The sequence below is a fragment of the Chenopodium album genome, chromosome 20 (assembly GCF_948465745.1).
Source record: "Chenopodium album chromosome 20, dcCheAlbu1.1, whole genome shotgun sequence".
NCBI lineage: Eukaryota > Viridiplantae > Streptophyta > Magnoliopsida > Caryophyllales > Amaranthaceae > Chenopodium > Chenopodium album.
The window spans coordinates 10,076,126-10,096,358 of record NC_137853.1 but is presented as its reverse complement, the minus strand read 5'-3'; the positions used below and the strand labels follow the sequence as shown (position 1 = coordinate 10,096,358).

The 20,233-nt window shown below is 33.6% G+C and overlaps 2 protein-coding genes across 2 annotated transcripts; both read left to right on the top strand.

The window, feature by feature from the left end:
- Window positions 1–1,806: 1,806 nt before the first annotated feature.
- On the top strand, window positions 1,807–8,337 carry LOC145596622 (vacuolar cation/proton exchanger 3-like). Its single transcript, XM_081652824.1, has 12 exons — window positions 1,807–2,226; window positions 3,657–3,724; window positions 4,043–4,071; window positions 4,184–4,380; window positions 4,908–5,120; window positions 5,236–5,364; window positions 6,060–6,176; window positions 6,360–6,413; window positions 6,653–6,769; window positions 6,883–6,973; window positions 7,267–7,324; window positions 7,863–8,337. Exons 1-11 carry the CDS (start codon window positions 1,939–1,941, stop codon window positions 7,320–7,322), a joined length of 1,359 nt encoding a protein of 452 aa, XP_081508950.1. The 5' UTR covers window positions 1,807–1,938; the 3' UTR covers window positions 7,323–7,324; window positions 7,863–8,337.
- Window positions 8,338–12,588: 4,251 nt separating this feature from the next.
- LOC145598048 (putative envelope ADP,ATP carrier protein, chloroplastic) lies at window positions 12,589–19,380 on the top strand. The gene is made up of 10 exons (XM_081654338.1): window positions 12,589–13,062; window positions 15,053–15,109; window positions 16,442–16,504; window positions 16,596–16,652; window positions 16,733–16,816; window positions 17,087–17,155; window positions 17,233–17,345; window positions 17,447–17,616; window positions 18,299–18,377; window positions 18,978–19,380. The coding sequence occupies exons 1-10, from the start codon at window positions 12,730–12,732 to the stop codon at window positions 19,090–19,092; spliced, it is 1,140 nt and encodes a 379-aa protein (XP_081510464.1). The 5' UTR covers window positions 12,589–12,729; the 3' UTR covers window positions 19,093–19,380.
- Window positions 19,381–20,233: the final 853 nt, after the last annotated feature.

The window sequence follows — 20,233 nt, the reverse complement described above, 5'->3', positions numbered from 1 at the left end:
AAAGTCAAAATTCCCTGTCATATAATGAATTAAAAAATAGTCAAACTTATTAAAATCATGATAAATTTTGGTGGTGGCTCGTTTGGCATCACTGTGATTTTCTGTTTTTTGGTTTTTTGTTTTTTAAAAGTATATTATATATGTCCCATAATGAATCAAAAATTATTTAAGCTTATTAAACTCATAATAATTTTGAAAACTGACAACAGAAAAGTGGAAACACCTTTTTCTTGTTTCCTGTTTTTGGTTTTTAGTTTTCAAAAAAACAGAAAACTCAAAACCAAAAATGATGCCAAACAAGCCCTAAAATATGAAAACGTCTTTTTCTTGTTTCCTGTTTTTGGTTTTTTGTTTTTTTTTTTTTTTTTAAAAAAAAAAAAAAAAAAAAAAAAAAAAAACTGAAACCAAAACGATGCCAAACAAGCGCTAGTTTTTTTACAACGATTTTTTTATTAGGTAGGATCTCATAAATTTTGGATTTTATTAGATATTTTTTGACAAAAGAACATACTACATAGTATTCAGTTATAGTATTAGTAAAAGACAATTACTCCCTATGTTTTTTTTTTTTTTTTTAAAAAAGCTAGAGTTGGGATTGTGTAGAGCTTTAGGAGGTTTAATAAAATAAGATATTATATACTACATATATTAATATCTTGATATATTAATGGTCAAATTTATATCTCGACAAATATGCGAATATTTATGCAAATATTAAAAAATTGAAGTGAGTAGCAGTTAACTTCTTGCTGAAGTGTGCTACGAGTAACTAACTTCCGTATTATTTGAGCTGAACGAAGCTTAGCCCGGACTCAGGATGACATCATCATGTTAAAGTTTTAAGTCTTAAGACATGACTTTGTTTTTTTTAATGCATTTAAGAAGCTGAGTCTTAACAAAATCTGAAGCGGAGTCTTGAAAACTCAAGACTCAATTTAAGACTCAACTCTACACACTATACACTGTGTTTTCCCTACATATATATATATATATATATATATATATATATATATATATATATATATATATATATATATATATATATATATATATATATATATATATATATATATATATATATATATATATACATACATACATATATATATATATTTAATATTGTTTTTAATTTTTTTATATACAAAAGTCATATTGTTTGTTTTATTTTATCTTAATTATTTACCTATCTTGTTGCAAAAATAAATAAATAAATAAATAAATAAAACACGTATCAATCATGATTTTATTGGTTTTTAATATTTATCATGTATGTACCTAGTCATAATACAATTACTCTATATATGTATTATAAAAGCTAAATATCCTATTGATTTTATTATCATTTATTTGTCTTCTTTAAAAGCCTATAAAAAATATATAAAAAACGTACAATATTATAGCTTTTTTCTGAATATGGATCCCATTTACAACTATTTAATGCAATATTTATAATTTTAAAATTTCATGCATTTTTAAATCAATTAAATTGATGTAGTTCCATTGTAATTGATTTTTTTTGCTTGATCTATTTTGCTATTATTTTTCAACTATGACAACTATAAAATCTGATGTGACAATGTCTTAAAATCTTAAGACCAGACAGGGCTAATCTTGCTCTAAGTTGATGGTCCTTGTATGGTTGACAATAAAATAATAAAAAGGAAACACAACATTACTCGAACAACATTACATCATTATTATAGATTTCAAGTATATATACAAACAAAACAGAGAAATTTCGTGGAAAGCTTCTCCTTTATTAGCAGAGTATAAATCAATGGTACGTAACAGTTCTTAGTTACTCGAACAACATTACATCATCCAATTTTAGTCGTTGTTGTTGTTGTTGTTGTTGTTGTTGTTTTGGTTTCTAGAAACGACCGAGTAATTTCCTCATTTAGGGTTTTTCGTGTTCAACTACGTAGAGAAGAGAAAAAAATGGACTCCTCATCACGTACACAAGATGCAGTGTGGGCAGGTTTGGAGAATGGAGCATCGAAGGCACCGGCGACTAAAGAAGTCGTCCGGCCGGGGCGAACGGCACATAACATGTCCTCGTCTTCCCTCAGGAGAAAATCTGAACTTCAACTAATTAATAAGGTTCAGTGTGGGTTGCTGAAAAATATACTAACTAATTTACAGGAAGTGTTTTTGGGTACTAAGCTTGCTCTTCTTTTTCCTGCTATCCCTTTGGCTATTGCTGCTCATCAATATAACTTTGGAAGGGTAAGAGCCAATTAGCAACTTTTTTCCATTTTTATTTTGTTGTTAATTGATACTCATAATATATATATACAATTAATATAATAAACACTAGGATAAAGAAAAACAAATTATGCATGTTTATTGACATTTCTCAATATGCATGCACATTTAATACAAGTGTTGGGAGTGTTGAATTTATTATACTTACTCCTTCCCGAATTGTTTGCCCTATAGGCTATAGCCTTATTTATTTTATCTATAATATACATTAAAAAGCGTTGTTAGAAAAATTTTCATATAATCCGATTTTCACTCCATGTTTAAAATGTACGACTCTTATAAGATTAATTTGATCTCACGACCTCAAGTTTAAGTTCCAACGTGCTAACCACTAAGCTATTAAGATATTACATGTCATTCAATAAAATTTAAATATTAGTAAAGATTTGTATCATGCAAATAATGTGGTAATCCGGGGCATCGCCTGGGCCTAAAACTAGTTATATTTTGATTCGTTGAGTTGAATTGATGATAAGAGAAATAAAAAATGGGACTTAATATATTTTCACAAAGTATTGGTTGAGTTCGTTTCTTTGTGAGTCGATCCACCAACCTATAAAACATAAAATTCCAAAAAAAAAAAAAAAAAAAAAAAAAAAAAAAAAAAAAAACTTATATAAAATGTCCAAAATTTATATCTTAAATTAATTGTTAATATATTAAAAATTGTAAATAAAATGTCTAATTACTTATATATGTCTTATCATGATTTTGAATCATAGTATTTTTACTGTTTCTATAGATAAAACGTACACGGACGAAATCACAAGCGAAACTAATTATAAGAAAACGAAATAAAAAGAAATGATACTTTGTATATACCTTCTCCACAATATCAAATTTACAATGACAAAATCAGTTGTTGAAAGAGTATCATATCAATGCAAGTAATACACTACACTAGAAGTTTTATGGGGGAGATTGTGGTTGATTTTACTTTGTTTTATGCAACAGCCCATCACGAGATTATGTATGTCAGAGGATTTTAGTTGTAACGGACCACTTCCTTATTCAATTACATTATCTAAGAAGCATTGGCCAAGTGTAACAATAATAATCTACTAAAGTGCAAATAAAGATATTGAGCAAGAAGTGGTGTCACCAATAATATATGCTAATTAGGAAATAAACCTAACTATGATGTATAACTAGTTCAGTCGATAATATATTGTTACATAGGTATCTGTCGATAAAAAAAAATATTTGAAATTTGGCTATAAAGCTTTTACGATATCTTTATGATATTAAATTGCAAACACTAACATTGATTAATCATAATATGCACAATATTATACACAATTATATAATTAATTATTTGAAAAATCATTTGAATTTAAACCTGCCTAGTTTCATATGGATTAATTTTTCTTACTTGTAACATTTGTGGGCAGGAATGGGTGTTTGCTTTGAGTTTACTTGCACTTACACCACTTGCGGAGCGTGTGAGCTTTATAACTGAGTAAGCTCTTTTCTTTTTCTTCCTTATTTTATTACTGGAATGATGCATTGCTGATAAAGTTGCATAATTTTTTTTTATTTATTTACTAATTATATATATATATATATGGCGTTTAAAATTAGTTAATCAATAATCATATCATAGTCTACAAATTAAGACATTTTTATATATTTAACTTTATAATTTAAATTTTATTAATTACTTTTTGTTGTAAAAAATAGTTAATTATCTTTTTTTAATTAATTGCTTCAATCATTTTTTTAACATAACATGTATTCCTTATTCTTACTATATTTCTATTTGTCTATAACTTTGCAGACAAATTGCTTGTTACACTGGTCCAACAGGTAATATATTTATATATTACTCATCACTATATTATTATAAATACAATTCTATCTAATTAGAATTGTTTTTCCAAATATAAAGAATGACAAAATGTGTATTTGAATTTTGCAGTGGGAGGGCTTTTGAATGCAACATGTGGAAATGCTACAGAGTTAATAATAGCAATTCTTGCCCTAAGTCAGAATAAAGTAGCCTTGGTGAAATACTCACTTCTTGGTTCCATTCTTTCCAACCTTCTCTTGGTTCTTGGTACTTCCCTCTTTTGTGGTGGCCTTGCCAATCTCAACAAGGAGCAAAAGTATGATAGGGTAAATATTAACTAACCCACTCAGCTCGGATATATGATGCCTTATTGTGTCTTTTATGAGATATCTGATAAAATTGAAACGATACATACAGTAGTGTTATATGACTATTATAGACAAAAGTATTTTGTTGAAATGAGTTAAGGTAAACCTAATTATGTCATTGTTGTTTTGATTTGGTGTGCCAAGGAGTCCTATTGTTGGATGCATGTACTTAATCAAGTAAACTTGATCTATATAAAAAGTTGTGATTTTATACTACATGGTTACTAAAAATTTTATAGTAGCCGTTTGAAATATGACTAAGGGTTTATCCTCTTCAGTTTAGTTCAGAATTCAGCTCGGTTCAATAAATTAAAACAGGCCCTAAGCTACCATAATGTTTTAATCATGATGTAGTTCATAATTGACATTTTTTTCTAAGTAATACACTAAAATACTAAATACTCTAAAAACCACACCTTAGGGTTTTATATATTGTTTTTTGTATATAAATTTGTTTAACATGTTTTGTTTTAATCATTCTACAGAAACAAGCAGATGTAAATTGCTTCCTTTTATTGCTGGGATTATTGTGCCACATTTTGCCATTGCTCTTCAATTATGGTGTTAAATCTGTTCAAGATGTGTCCTACTCAACACTAATCTTATCAAGAGTAAGCAGTATAGTAATGCTGGTGGCTTACTTTGCTTACCTTGTATTCCAATTATGGACTCACAGACAATTCTTTGAGGCTCAAGAGGTGATTACTCAATCATTCGTGCTCGATCGCCAATATATGATTTATATTAATTAAGGACTTAATTGGTATGATTCTGATTACTAACTAATTGTTCATGTTTTGAAACTATTATTAGGATTCTGATGATGATGGAGAAACTTCTGAAGAAGTTCCTGTTATTGGGTTTTGGAGTGGATTTGCTTGGTTGGTTGGAATGACTGCTGTTATTGCTTTGCTATCTGAGTATGTTGTTGCCACTATTGAGGTAATTCATCATCAATATCTATTACAGAGTACTCCCTTCGTCCTCAAATAGTAGTTGTTTTTTTTTTTTTTTAATGTGTTATTTAAATATATATTTAGCTAATATTTAAGAATACTCAAGTTTGGGCGGTTGTTGTGGTGGACCCAAGGTTCACGATTTGTAGCCCTCGTCGTTCCTAAGATAGGTCCTAGCCGGAGGTCCATCAGCCATCGTGTACCTTCCAACAATATTATACTTCCTCCGTTTCTATTTAGTTGACGCGTTTGATTTAGGCACATATATTAAGGAGAGGAGAGAGAGTGATAGAGAATGAAAAAGCAAGTAGGGTAGCTTGTAAATGCAAGGTAAAAAATTTACCCAAAAAGGAAACGTGTCAACTAAAAAGGAATACGTGTCAACTAAAAAGAAACGGAGGTAGTAACTAATAATGTAGTATTGGTAAAAATAAAATGATATTTCATTATCTAATTCAAAACTAGAAAAATTATCAAAGTTGTGCGTTAACAAATACTTCCTCTGTTTTACACTATTCATACATTGTTTATTGTGATGAAATGGATGTAGTATGTCCATTTCTATTTTAATCATTCCAAATTAATTAATTAAATCAATTAGAATAAAATTTGAAAATAAAGTGTTGTGGCAAATTTTGGATGCTGTTATTTAGTGGTATGTGACAATTGGATGCATGGCAGACTGCTTCAGTTTCATGGGGCGTATCAGTGAGCTTCATCAGCATAATCTTGCTACCAATTGTAGGCAATGCAGCTGAACATGCTGGAGCTGTCATTTTTGCTTTTAAGAACAAGTTGGTATGTTTATTCTTTCTATATATATTGTTATATATATGATCATATATATTAATATAATTATCGTTTAATTCATATTATATTCCCAACAGTTTTTCAAAATTTGTATTATATCTCTAAAAATACATGACAAAATGTTTAATTTTTAATCCATTAAATCTACTGTACTGTATTCAAATTGAACAGGATATTTCCTTGGGTGTTGCTCTAGGATCAGCTACTCAAATTTCCATGTTTTTGGTAAGTACCCTTCTTAAATACATACTTCGTAGTAAAAACAATGTACCATTTATAAGTTTGATGTATAGATCTATAAAATTTTACAACTTTGTTATTACTATACTACTTCCTCTGTCCCTAAACAATATATTGTACACTTTAGGTCATTTCAATTACTAAATCACTTTAATTGTAGATTAAATTGATATAACTATGAATTCTCGTATTACCCTTAATGATCGATTGTTTTGTTCTTGCAGGTTCCGTTGTGTGTGATAGTAGCTTGGATAATGGGAATCGAGATGGATCTTAATTTCAACACAATTGAAACGGGTTGTCTAGCTCTCTCCATAATTGTCACTGCCTTCACTTTACAGGTAATTAAACAATTCATTCCATTATTTAATTAAATTATCATGAATCAAGTTCCAATTAGCTAATTTAATTAACAATAATACTTTATAATATGCAAATTTTATGATTTGCGCAGGATGGAACTTCTCACTACATGAAAGGATTAGTTCTGCTCCTTTGCTACGTTGTTATGGGGGCTTGTTTTATTGTCCTTCGAACTCCTCCAAGTGAGACTCTATATTCTATCGATAACTTATAATAATGAACTCGTAATTTTGAATATTCCCTCTATTTTATATTATTACTATGACCGTCGTTTATTATTATTACTTTCACCGCCGTTTATTAAGATGTCTTAAATTACTCGTGTTTGAGTTCTGTAAGTATATATTTTTCTAAAGTTGGACACTTTGATAAATACACTTATTTAAGTAAAAAGAGACAGTGAGAGTATCATGTATGTTAAACATGATTACTACAAATTGTTTAGTGTGTAATGTGCAAACATTTTTGCTTACAGGCCAACCAAATATCATGAACGTGGCAAATGCATCTACCAACGACAAAATTTTCTAGAGGTAAGAATAGTTATGTGTAATTTTTTACAAGTAGTCCTTTTTGAAATATTTGCATTTTATTGTGGAACAATGTATATTTTTGTACAAATTTATCCACACCCCTAAAAGCAACAAGCTAAGTAATATAGAAATTCATCAAATTTGACAATAAGATACAAACTCTTTTTTTTTTTTTTTTTTTTTTTTTTTTTTTTTTTTTTTTTGACACACAAAGATACACATTATTACAACACTATGTCATATATATTTTTTTTATTATTGTTTTTTTTTTATTTTTTATTTTATTTTTTTTACATTAGCTTATACTTCGTATCATATACAAGTACCAATTACATCCATTGCATGGCATTTATATAAAAGTTGTTGTAATATTTAGAACTAATTCATTTTAGTATGATTTAAAAGGTTAAGGGTTCAAACACTAGCCTTGAATTACAAAAATATATATTATCTCTATATTTATTTATTTTTTTTGAAAAATATTATCTCTATATTTATCATTGTAGAGAGATTGATGAGATTTAATTATGCTATATAGGATTTTTTCCAGGCGGGGGCCATGGAAAAAAGATATCAATGTTGATGAACCAAGGATCGATAAAGGAATTTGTTGATTATTTCATCTAAGCGTACGGATCGATTATGGAGTTCATCAAAGTTCACCTACATGCATTATTTGGTGCCAAATAAAACGATGAGAATAGTTCAAAAAAAAAAAAAAAAACAAAAAAAAAAGTACTCTCTGATCGGCAAACATCCAAAATTATTGGAAAGTTGATGCAAATGCGGCCAAAGAAAGGCTGACGGAGATACGCATATTAATCGTATATATATGCATTTCAAGAATTTATTCTATAGTCTCCATTTTACACAAAAAAAAAAAAAAAAAGTTCATTTTTTTGGGTAAGGAGAGTTTTTTTTATTGGAAGAAAGCTTGTATTTTTTTTTTTTTTTTCTTGAGTATGGTTGTATTGGAAAATAATAAACGACATTGTAATTCAATTTAATTTAATTTGATTCTACTTTTTGTGCCTGAATTTTTTTTATCTTTTTTTGGTTGTAATAATAACGGAAAAATTAAATAGCCACTTTGCCCACAACTCCACAAGCTTGCTAGTAGCCTAGTACTTACCAAGTACAGTGCGTTTTTGGTGCGGCTGACCGCACAGTGCGGCAGGGTGATCTAAAAGTAACCCCTAAAGTAACCCCTCAAGTAACCCCACTTTAGTAATCCTACTAGTAACCCCTCAAGTAACCCCACTAGTAACCCCTGACCGGACCTAGTAACCCCCCGAGTAACCCCTGACCGGACCTAGTAACCCCCCTAGTAACCACTGGCCAAGTAAGTAACCCCTAATCCTACACCACCTCAAAGCCTTAAACTCCACCACACCACCACCACCTCTCGTACTCACTAACACATCAGAGTAATCAGAATCCTCAAAATGCAAGCTAAAATCAACATCTTTATTTCTTGATCGTCCTCTTGTAGAGGAGACAACAATAGATCCGAATCAACAGGTTCCGCCACAATCGAGGACAATAACGAGTGATTGTTATATGCAAATCAGATAAAGTAGTTAAATCACTCTTATAATTAGCAAACGATTTAGAAGATGATAATGGATCATCCATTACTGGCTCCCTCTTCATTCTCAGAGCCCAATTAATCACCTTATCCTCCAGATCAAACTTCAATAAAAAAAATCAACAAATTCAAAATTAAAAAACCCTAAATTCCACGCAATTTCCAAATCCATCAAAAATGAATCAACTGAAAATTTGAAATTCAAAAATTAATGCTACAATGAGAGATCAGTGAGCTGCGAGATTACAAACCAAGAGAGAGAAACAGAGAATGAAGCCGGATTATTGAGGAGAGAGAGAAAAGTTCGCTGGAAAACGACGATCGACGGAGGTTAAAGAAGGTGGTGCATTGAAATTTCGGTGGATTAAAATTTGGTTAAAGGAGAGAGAAAATTTAAGGCGTATAAAGACGACGACCCGTGAAGAAGTTAGCACTTGACAGAATAGACAGGACGGTTGATTGTGGTTGGCCGCACCATGCGGTCAGCCGCATATAAAACTCTGTGCACCAAGTATAAACTCATACAATTGAAGATAATCATGATAAAAAATAAAAAAAAAAATAAAATACTTAATGAAGGAGTAAATATTGCGGGATAAGATGGTGAAGGGGAGTACCCGTAAGTGAAAATGGTACTTTGGGTAAAGTAAAGTGAGTTATTACCTCCGTTACATATATATTAGTTGCAATTTTTGCCATTTAAGGGTGCTACACATTAGTTGCAACTTTCCATTTTTTTCCTTTTTAAGTAAGTTTTTTTCAAATGAAAGTACAAAAATACCCTTACTAAAGAGCTCATAAACACAATTAACTACATAATTCATATTTTATTAAATTCCTAATCTAACTTATTTAACATAAGTTATGTCACCCAATTAAATCAAAAATATTATTTCCATCTTCATCTCCCACGAACAAATCAGACCACCGCAACACCCACCTTTACCGTCGCCGTCGCTACATCTAACCACCGTAAATCATACCACCACAACACCCATCTTCAACATTGTCGATGCTCATCACCACCATCAAAGTCGCCTCCTCCTCCCGTTCCTATTTCTCTCTCTCTTCTTTTTTTTTGAAAAAGAAATGGTTTAGATCTGATGGTTTGAGGGGTGGGTGGGCTAGTTTGGGATGATTTGAGGCGATTTCTGGGTGGATTAGGGTGATTGAGGGTGGTTTCGTTGTGGTTCAGGGTGAGTAGGGGTAGATTTTGAGCGATTTAGGGTGATTGTGGGTGGTTCTGGGGTTGAGTGAGGGTGTACGATTTCGAGGTGGTTTGAGTTGAGAAAGGGTAGTTTTAAGGTGGTTTGAGCTAAAAGGGGGTGGTTATGGGGTTTTCCGAGCTAAGAGAGGGTGAAATCGGGGTTGTTCAGATGGAGAGGGAGTGGTTTTACGGCTGTTCGTGTGTGTGTGTGTAGTTTCAGGCAATTTTGGGTTAAGATGCGGTGGTTTAAGGCTGTGACGTGGGTGGTTTCAAGGTGGGTGTTGCGGTCGACGGTGGCGCGGTGGGTGCTGTTGGCCGACGGTTGTGTGGTGGGTGCTATTGGTGGTGGTGGTTAAATAATTAATTACTTTTACTTTCTCTCTCCTACCTTGCTTAATTACCTATCTTTAATTCATTGATCAACCATTGTGAAATTTTGTCTTAAAATCCGTGTCGAGCTCAAAGTTGCAACTAATAAGAAACGGAGGTAGTAAAAAAAAAAAATTGACATCTGCTACCAGTAAAAGCACGTAGGGTCACCTTTGCTACTCGTTTAATTTTTTTATTTTACTTTACTACCACCCAAATTCCCTAACTATGTATTTCACTACCACATAACGGTTTCTTCAATGTTGGTATTAAGTGGGGCCCAATTTATCCATCACCACACCAATTTACTAACCTACACCACACCAACCACTCAAACACCACACAAACCCCTTCCAGCTGCACCTCCAGCATCACCACCATTCACACCATCACCCACAACACCGAACCACCACAACTCCCCTGCTCTCTCCAACATCACCAAGCTCAGCCCACACTTCAACCCCCACCGCAACACTGCAGCGAGCATCGTAACCAACACTCCCGCTTGCAGCACCACCTACCGCAAGAAGCTTCGCTCCACCAGCAGCCCCGCACCACCATCAATGGAAGCGAGTACACGTCGCTGCAGTTGATACAAGATGAATGCCCCCATTGATACAAGATAATGCTTGGACTCCATCTCCGCCAATCGGTAACCACCATCGCTGCACAAAAAATTCATTCCCCTCTTTTCAAAACCCTAATTGCTTTTATTGTGATTTAATTTCAATCAAAATCTTCTATCAAATCACTTCAATGGCTCTTCGATCCATTTTCGACGCTTCAATGCTAGGAACCGAGGTCGAAAACGCCGGAATCAACCTTCAATTCATCCCTTTTATTTGGAAGCTAAGCAAGTATACCAATTTATGAGTTTTCTCTTTAATTATCTCTCTTTTTCTGTAATTTCAAGGGATTTTATTAATATTTTGTTCGCCATTAATGGAAGTAATCCGAGCAGAGTGGGAAAGGGGAAGGGGTGGGGTCGCCGACGCTGGCAGATCATTTGGGCACCGGTAGCCAGCACAGAGGGGAGGGGCGGCTGACGGGAGGTGGCTCACAGGCTGTAGAGTGGCTGGGATATTTTTTTTAAAGTTTTTTTTTAATAAATTAAATCATTATTTAATGAAAAATGGGCCCCACCAAACGGAGTCGATTAAGTGGTAGCAAAAGCTATATGTTGTAACGTTTAGAGGTAGCAAAATAAAATAAAATATTAAACCGGTAGTAAATGTGACACAAGGTTCTTTCGCTAGTAAATGTCAAAATTTCCTTAAAATAATGTATTTTCGTTTTGGTATATTTGCAACACACCATCTTGCTCACACTTCTAAAAAGAGATTAGGCAATGTTAACGAATAATTCACTTAAAGTATTTATACACGTTTTACCTAATACTTCCCTATTTTAATAATTTTAAGAGAGAATTTTAATGTAAGGGCCTGTTCTGTTAACCTTAGATTCACTTATTTCAGGTTTAATAAGTTATGTTCAAGAAATATGTAAGTTTTGATAAGAGTTACCCAAGTTTAAACTACAACTAAGATAAGCTTTAATAAAATCTAATAAGTTTAGTTAAGTTGTGAATAGAACACATGACCCTAAATGTTGATCATTGTAAAGTAAAAATCTAATTTTAAGGACCAAAATTTCATTTAAACAACAAAACACTGGATGGGTGTGTGACACCTTTCACAACATTAAATGTGTCACAAGCTAACACATACTAGAACACTGAATGGGTAACCCATGACCGACCAAGTAACCCCTAAATCCATGACTAATCGAGTAAACCCCAACCTGATAATCCCTAATCAACCGAGTAACTCTGGTCACATAACCCCTGATTGACCGAGTAACCCAACCACACCATATGGCCAGCCACATATAAAAATTTGTGAATATTTGTTGATTTTCAAAACTAAAAGACTGAAAACCGCTACATAACTTGTAGCTCAACCCAAAACCCGAAGCTTTCAAACGCACACGCCCAGTGACTCGAATCGCAATCGTGCCGGCTCGGCCCATGCCCATTCTTCTCCCTCCCCTCCTCTCCTCTCCTCTCTAATAATAATAAAAAAAAAAATGCAAAACCCCCCAAAATCTGACATCTTTCCCTCTCTTTCTCCCCTCTTCCCTCCCTTCTAACAAACAACTCTCCCCTCACCTTATCTTCACTCTCACCCTTCTCCTTTCTCCCCAAATTCCCAAAATCCCAGTAATTTCAACAACACCCAGAAAATGAAATCAAATCAAAATCAAGCCATTGTTACGTACAAAGCAATCCCAGGCCTTGAAATTTGCAATGTCACTTCTTCTCCAATCGAAATGGCTGATTTTAAACACCCCCATTTCAAACCCAAATGTTTCAACAATGGTTTTGCTTGTCTTTCAATGGCGGCCAAGAAAGAGGAGAGAGAATTTGAACCCACTACTACCCAGTTGCTCGAACACCCTCTTGCTTTGCTTGCGCTTGTTCCTAGAGACGCTGCGCTTTTCGCCGCTGGCGCTATTGCTGGTGCTTCTGCTAAGACTTTCACTGCTCCGCTTGATCGAATTAAGCTTCTTATGCAGGTTATTTCTTGTTTATATTTTTCGAAATTTGGGAAATTTGGCAAGCAATTGTACACACTTGAGAATTTTGGTTTAATTATCTGAAATTTTGTTATGTAATGGGAATTAATGATCACTTGTGTTCAATTTCTTTGTTTGTTTGATTGAATAATTTATAAGTTTATTTATCCAAGGTATACTACATGAAATTAATCGAAGTCAATGGAATTATGTTGTTAATATCTTTGGTAATAAAATATTGGTTTGTCAGAATATAATCTTGTTTGCCTGAGCATGGTTGTTTTTTATTTATTATTATTATTATTATTATTTTTTTTGGGATTATAGTTTCTTAGAAAATGCAATGGGCAATTTCTTGTTTTTGTCGGTGCCTGAAAATAAATGGAAAAATACAGACATTGATTAATAAATTCGTAGTATATACAATTATTTAATTTAACTGTAAATTAATCTTTGGCTGTTTCACTTGTTGACTTATGGAAAATACATAAACAATTATACGTTTATCGAAGCGAACTGCTTGAAATTGCCGTTGAATGTATTATACACCCGGGGTATTTGTTGGATGTTTCTAATAAGTTATCCAAATGAGCATTAAAATAGTTTTGGGGTTCAAGGACACTCTCTTGGAGCAAAGCAAGATTCTGTTCTAGCATAAGTTCTTGACAATTTTGCAAGTATTTGGCTGTGTTTTAATAGTGTGGCATGCCTCTGACCTGCCACCTTCATGATACAATATGAATATATGATCTAATGGTAGGTGTGCCTTGTGGCTGTCTTTGGGGCCCATTCTATTCATTTGTGTATTTAATCTCATGGGGTTAATGGACTAATGGTAGGTGTTACGTGAGGGCATGACAATATCTTATTGCTTTGATTATGTATGCAGTATTATTAATAATTATTTGGATTTGATTGTAAACTAATCTTGCCATTTTCCTAGCAAACAGCCTGTTCGGTATAGAATATGTATGTCTTAATCATCCATTTTGTGTGATTTTAATGTTTAACATGTATTATTGTTGCTTCCAATTAAGTAGTTTCGTGAGCCCCCGTTCTGCTTTGTATGTATAGTTGTATATGTTTGTGCAATCTGTATCAACATGTCTCTAATCTCTAACAAAGCAACAGCGCCTCAGTCCACTATGATGTTTAATGTTTTAGTTAGTGATCTTTACCTTTGTGAAATGTGAATGAAGTTTTGTCAAATTCATTAGATGGAAATGGAAAGTGATATTGGAAAGAAAAAATAACGTTGTTATTCATAAATTGTAAGTAATGGTGATCAGAAAAAGATTATGTTGTAAAATACCAGACTACTCGTGAAGAAATTATACAATGAGCACAATAAACGAGGAAAATGTTGGAAATTAATTGCCTTTTGATGATTTTGAACCATTTTGTTTCTGAAGCTAATCTGGCATCCCATAGATTCAGTAGTGGGTGAAAGGTTTTACTTTCCTTCTGGCAAAACCAATTAATTTGCTAATTAGTTACACTAACCACCCATTTGTATAATTGTATCCATACTAAGACAATTGTTACTTGTAGCCCATCCTACATCTTTATTCTGTCAAATTGATGCAAATTGATTACAAAATAGCTATTAGTATGACAGAAATCCCCCTGATGTATCCACCGTGTGCAACACTGCAACACTTCATCTATATCTACAAACTTGTTCCTCCTTTTTAACTCTATGTCCTGTGGAGTCTGTTATGTCCATCTGCCACTAGCTCACCACTTGCATTTTTCTGTTTTTTAACTGTTTATTATTGATGTCGGGCTAAGATTTTTATGATGAATTTGCATGTGAAAAGGTCATTTAAAATGAGAATTTTCTGCTGTACGCATGTACTACCACTTTATATAATAGCAATGAATTACATCTTTACCAATTCACATTCATGGAAGGTTGAAATTAGAATATCTTATTACTGAAATGCTAGTTTGCTTACAATTGATGTTTACGTGCCTTTGTGCCTTGCAGACTCATGGAGTGCGAGTAGGCCAAGAAAGTGCAAAAAAGGCTATGGGATTTCTTGAGGTTTGTCGGCTTTTGTTATATTTTGGTAGACCTATCCTTGCTCAGTTTTACTTAGTGACTTTCATCCCTAAGAATTCTCATAAACGATTGTTTTGATGAGAAATTGTCCCATATACAAATTGCTTTAAGATACGCAAAGAAAAACTAGTCAGTTGATTTGAAAAGAGATGTTCTTAGGACTCTAAGCAATTGGTCTCATAGTGCTCTGTAGTTATAGTGGGTGCATTTGGATTATCAAGTGCTTATATCTGATTATCTTGATTGCTTGTGCTGTTTGTGGAAGCCAGAGGATAATTTTTACCTGACAACTGCGGTTCTATCCCTCTCAATTTATTTATGCAAAGTAATGAGGATCTGCTCAAAGTTATTTTTTATCCGAAGCTTCAGCCTTGTTTTCTGTACATATTAACAAAGATACTGCAGTATAGAGAAACAACTTCTGTATAGATTAAGTAACTTCATTTGTTTTAGAGATTTTTTGACTTAGAATACTAACTCATCTTGACATTGTAGGTCATTATACTGTCAGAATATGGGCCATATATTCTTCCTCTATTGCTTCTATACACATGTTTGAAACTTTGAACCTAGGCTATAAGATCTATGCACACTAATAGAATTGCTAAGCTCTTGCAATAAGAAGACTTGTAAATTATCACCAAACCTTTTGCACTGATGCAAAATTTGCTTAATAGATGGAATTTCTGGCAGATGGTTCTCTGATCCTTGTAAATTGGATACAGTGACTCGTTATGAGGTATGACAAGTTGAAAAGAAGCTGCGATAAATATTTGGGATCTTAAAAATATGAATAAGATGGAGATGGTGACACTAGGTTTGGCATGCGCATCAATGTTATCCTAATGTCTCAAAAGTTGCTTATGCTTTAGATAGGCTAGGAGAGGTTGAATGTATAATTGTTACCTTATGCCTTTTCGGCCTTGCCTGAGTTACCCCGGCAACACAGGAGAGGTTTCTATTTGATCCTTAATGCAGTATGCAACTCACTTTTATTACTTTAATTAAGGAATACATAGTGGATGAGTCATTATGTCTAGAGCTTTAGTCCACTATAATTGAAAGTCAAAGAAGCCTCGACAAGTTTCATAGCTAATAATGTGAGATCCTTTATTACTGTTTGCGCTAATATGAGTGCAGCTGGTACAAACTCTATTTGGAAATGTGGATTATGGTTTTTACCAGGCCAATATTGGAAACAGGGATGCTTTAAGATGTGTTTAGTTTGAATGATTCAAGTTATACTTCTTCTCTTGGGAACTGGAGACCTTGTACACCTGCTAATTCATTTATTCTCTGAATTGTATTCTTCAGGCAATAAGTGTGATTGGAAAGGAGGAAGGCATTAGAGGATACTGGAAAGGAAACCTTCCTCAGGTTTTAACTTTGAAATCAGCTGTTGCTTTATTTCCCTATCACTATAGTTGCCTTTTTCTGATGCAGTAAGTTAAATATATATCTCTTACAGGTTATACGGATCATACCCTACAGTGCAGTACAACTATTTGCTTATGAGAGCTACAAGGTGATACTTGAATCTTTCATGGTCGTTGTAGTCAATGGTATTTTCAGTTGCTTGATATACCTTATACTTCGGTCCTTCAGAAACTTTTTCGGGGAAAGGATGAGGAACTATCAGTTTTGGGAAGGCTAGCAGCTGGCGCCTGTGCAGGCATGACTTCAACCCTTGTGAGTTAATATAAAATTTTGGATCTCTAAATTCTATGTATTAGCCTGTTGAATGATGTCCTTACTCTCTTCACTTAATGATATTCCCCTTGTTATATCAATCACCTTTTGAACTCTGTTCCTAAAATTTAACTTGTATAGATATAAATTTATATAATCTACACTGAACTTTTGAAGAGATTATGCATCAAGAACTCAAATGAATGAGTACTAGTTTGTTTCCTTAAAATTTGGAGGTCCTGTGAAAAGATTGTTTATATCTCTTTATAGGTGACATATCCCCTAGATGTCCTGAGGCTAAGATTAGCAGTTGAGCCAGGATACAGAACCATATCTCAGGTAAGCCTGCTGAACTGTTAGTGGTTATATGGGCCAGGTTAAATTTCAAATATCTAAATCCTTCACGGAAGTTTCAGATAGCCTTAAGCATGCTAAGGGAGGAAGGCATTGCTTCTTTCTACAATGGTCTTGGCCCTTCTCTTATTGGAATAGCACCTTACATTGCTGTGAATTTCTGCGTTTTTGACTTGTGAGCTTACTCTTTTGCTGGTACTCTCTTTTTGCACTCGTCGTGGAGACTAAAATAACAGTTTGCAGTTAACATGGGTTGTCACTCCTTTGAATTATCAGGGTGAAGAAGTCCTTGCCAGAGAAGTACCAGAACAGGCCTGAAACATCCTTGGTAACAGCACTGGTGTCAGCTACACTTGCAACACTTACGTGCTATCCTCTGGATACTATTAGAAGACAGATGCAAATGAGGGGTACACCATACAATACAGTTCTTGATGCCTTTTCAGGTGAGTTTTTGAATATCTTTACACATTAAAATCTGTCAATTGTGATAGACAGTTATTGACATTAAGTCTCATATTTGTGGGGCATATGCTAGCAGTTTCTCAATTTGGTAGGTGCATTGATACATGATCTGGGGAGGATATAGCTGTATTTTTCCACTACTTACATCAGAAATGATCTTGAGAGTGTTTTTCAACAAGAACTGCTGTGTAGATCCAAGTTCCAGACAGCAATGGATAATATTAATGTGACATGTTTTGTTTTAGTCTGTCTCTGCTGTGAATTTGTTACATATTGATTGTCAACTCAGTGAGCTTAACTCTTATCATGTGCTTGTGATATATTACGTCCTTGAATGTTAAATTTGTGAACTGTTGTAGATGATGCACGTTGTGTAGCTCACAGGTTTCTAATATTCTGTTGTTTGTAATGGAAAAGCGATCTATGGTCACTGGTTGATGCAATACTATGTGACCATGATTTGTTATATTAATCTACTTGGGAACTTGCAGAGTTGCAGGTGAAACTTAGTTTGATTTCCCAGAAACAATCATCTTGCTGAATTGTCTAAAATCTATTTAGTATCGTCCATCTTGTCCACTAATGCTAAGTAATATTTATTGGCTATTTTTCCTCAATCCTGTTCATTCAATTGATTTTCTTCGATTTCTTTGCATTGTGAAGGAATTTTGGAGCGTGATGGCTGGGTTGGACTCTATAGAGGTTTTCTCCCCAATGCTCTGAAAAACTTACCAAACAGCAGGTACGTCTTAACCTATGCCCATCATCTTCTTCCTTTTTTGTTGCACTCAACATCTCCTCAAAATGCATCTACCTCATAGAAATTTATACCCATCCGGCCTGTTTTGTAGCATTATTGGCAATGAATTTGAATGTATTTTTCTAAAAAATGTCCTTTGCCAATCTTCATGGCAATAGAACTTCATCCCCAAATATGCGCTTTTATTTCCCTCGTAAATTTTCATCACCCACTCTATACCACTCTATACCTCCTCTTCAAGTGGTAATAGTTTAAAATGGATATTAATAAATAAAATAGATATTTGGTTGTGGAATCGATGAGCATCACCATAGACATTGGCATGGGACTTTCCTTGCAAATTGCATACGAATCCACCATCATTTTAACCATCTGTTAACACTCCAAGCAGGTCGTTTGTTCTATCATTTTCTGTACATCTAAACTTGTGAAATCTGGCTTGTGAAGAATTTGGATTTTCTATTTTATTAGCTGGATTTTCCCAGCTTTGCACTACTAACTCATATCTGGGATTGATTAAATTTGAGTTACTCTCACTCTCATACAAAATGTTTATAATATCCCAATGTTTTCTGGTTGCAGTATTCGGCTGACTGCCTTTGATACTGTCAAGAGTCTAGTTGCTGCAAGTGAGAAAGAGTTTCAGAGTATTGTTGAGAGAAACCGCAAGGAAGCAAAAGCAAGTTCAGCTCATTGAACTATTGCTGGCATAGTTTCAGTACCAATTTTGTAGCTAATTTTTTTGTGGATAATTTTTTCGCCAGTATTACACGTAGTGCAGTACTAGGACAGGTCGTGAGCCCATTTTGCTTTGTTAATGTAGATTGTGCAAATGGTTTCTTCCTTATTGATCTAAGTAGGGACTAGGGAAAATCATGGGAAATTCCTCTTTAGAATCCAACAGGCTTTGTCATAGTAAATGAGTTAGGGGTCTTATGAAGTTTTCTTGCAATTTTATTAGTGAAATGCAATTATGCAAGCAACATTATTTTTGTACTTAAAAGAAATGTTGTTTATGTAACCTCTCTTTCCTGAGATTAAAGCTTAAATTGTTTGTATTATTTCATACTATCAAACACCTAATTTATATACATTCATCTGAAAAAACTCTTTCTTTAATTCCAGAAATAAAAAAACGCCTTAAAGTTCTAGTTTTTTAAGGCTAAAAATCGAGTCTGAGTCAGATTTTTTTTAATCTGCTCTAAATGAAGTACTACGTACATTGTTAACCTTAAATAAAATTAGTCTATACAGTCAGTATTTTTTTCTAAAATTTCTTTCATTAGAAAAAGTGAAGGGCTCTACTATATGTTACAACAACATAAAGGGGGTTTATTTTCTCATATTGAGCTAGCTTTTGAAAAGTGCTCTACACATGCTCATAAATTCCTCATCAGCGCACCTTAGACGATGCCAACTTTGGGCTTTGCTGGATTTTCAGCTTTTCCTTTGAAACCCCATATGTCTCTCCAAATGATACACCCACCTGCGGGAGACCTCTTTGTTGTGGCACAGGAGGCCACTTTGCATCCGCGAGATGCAAGGTTCGATCTTCACCAGCAGCAAATCCCACCCCTACCCCTCTAGGGCATAAGGGCATTAGCAGCTAGGTTTCTTGTGATAGGAGCCTTCAACTGGGACCCGATTGACTTTACTATGTAAAAAAAAAAATGATACACCCACCTCAAGAATAGCGGACTACATGCTTTGATTTCATGAACTAAATGGACAATTAAGTTTAAAATAATTAAAAATAAAGAGGGCGCTGAAAATACAATTCTAAACAAGATAAAGTTTCAACCAAGTTATTCTATAGCCCATATTAGATTCCTTGAAAT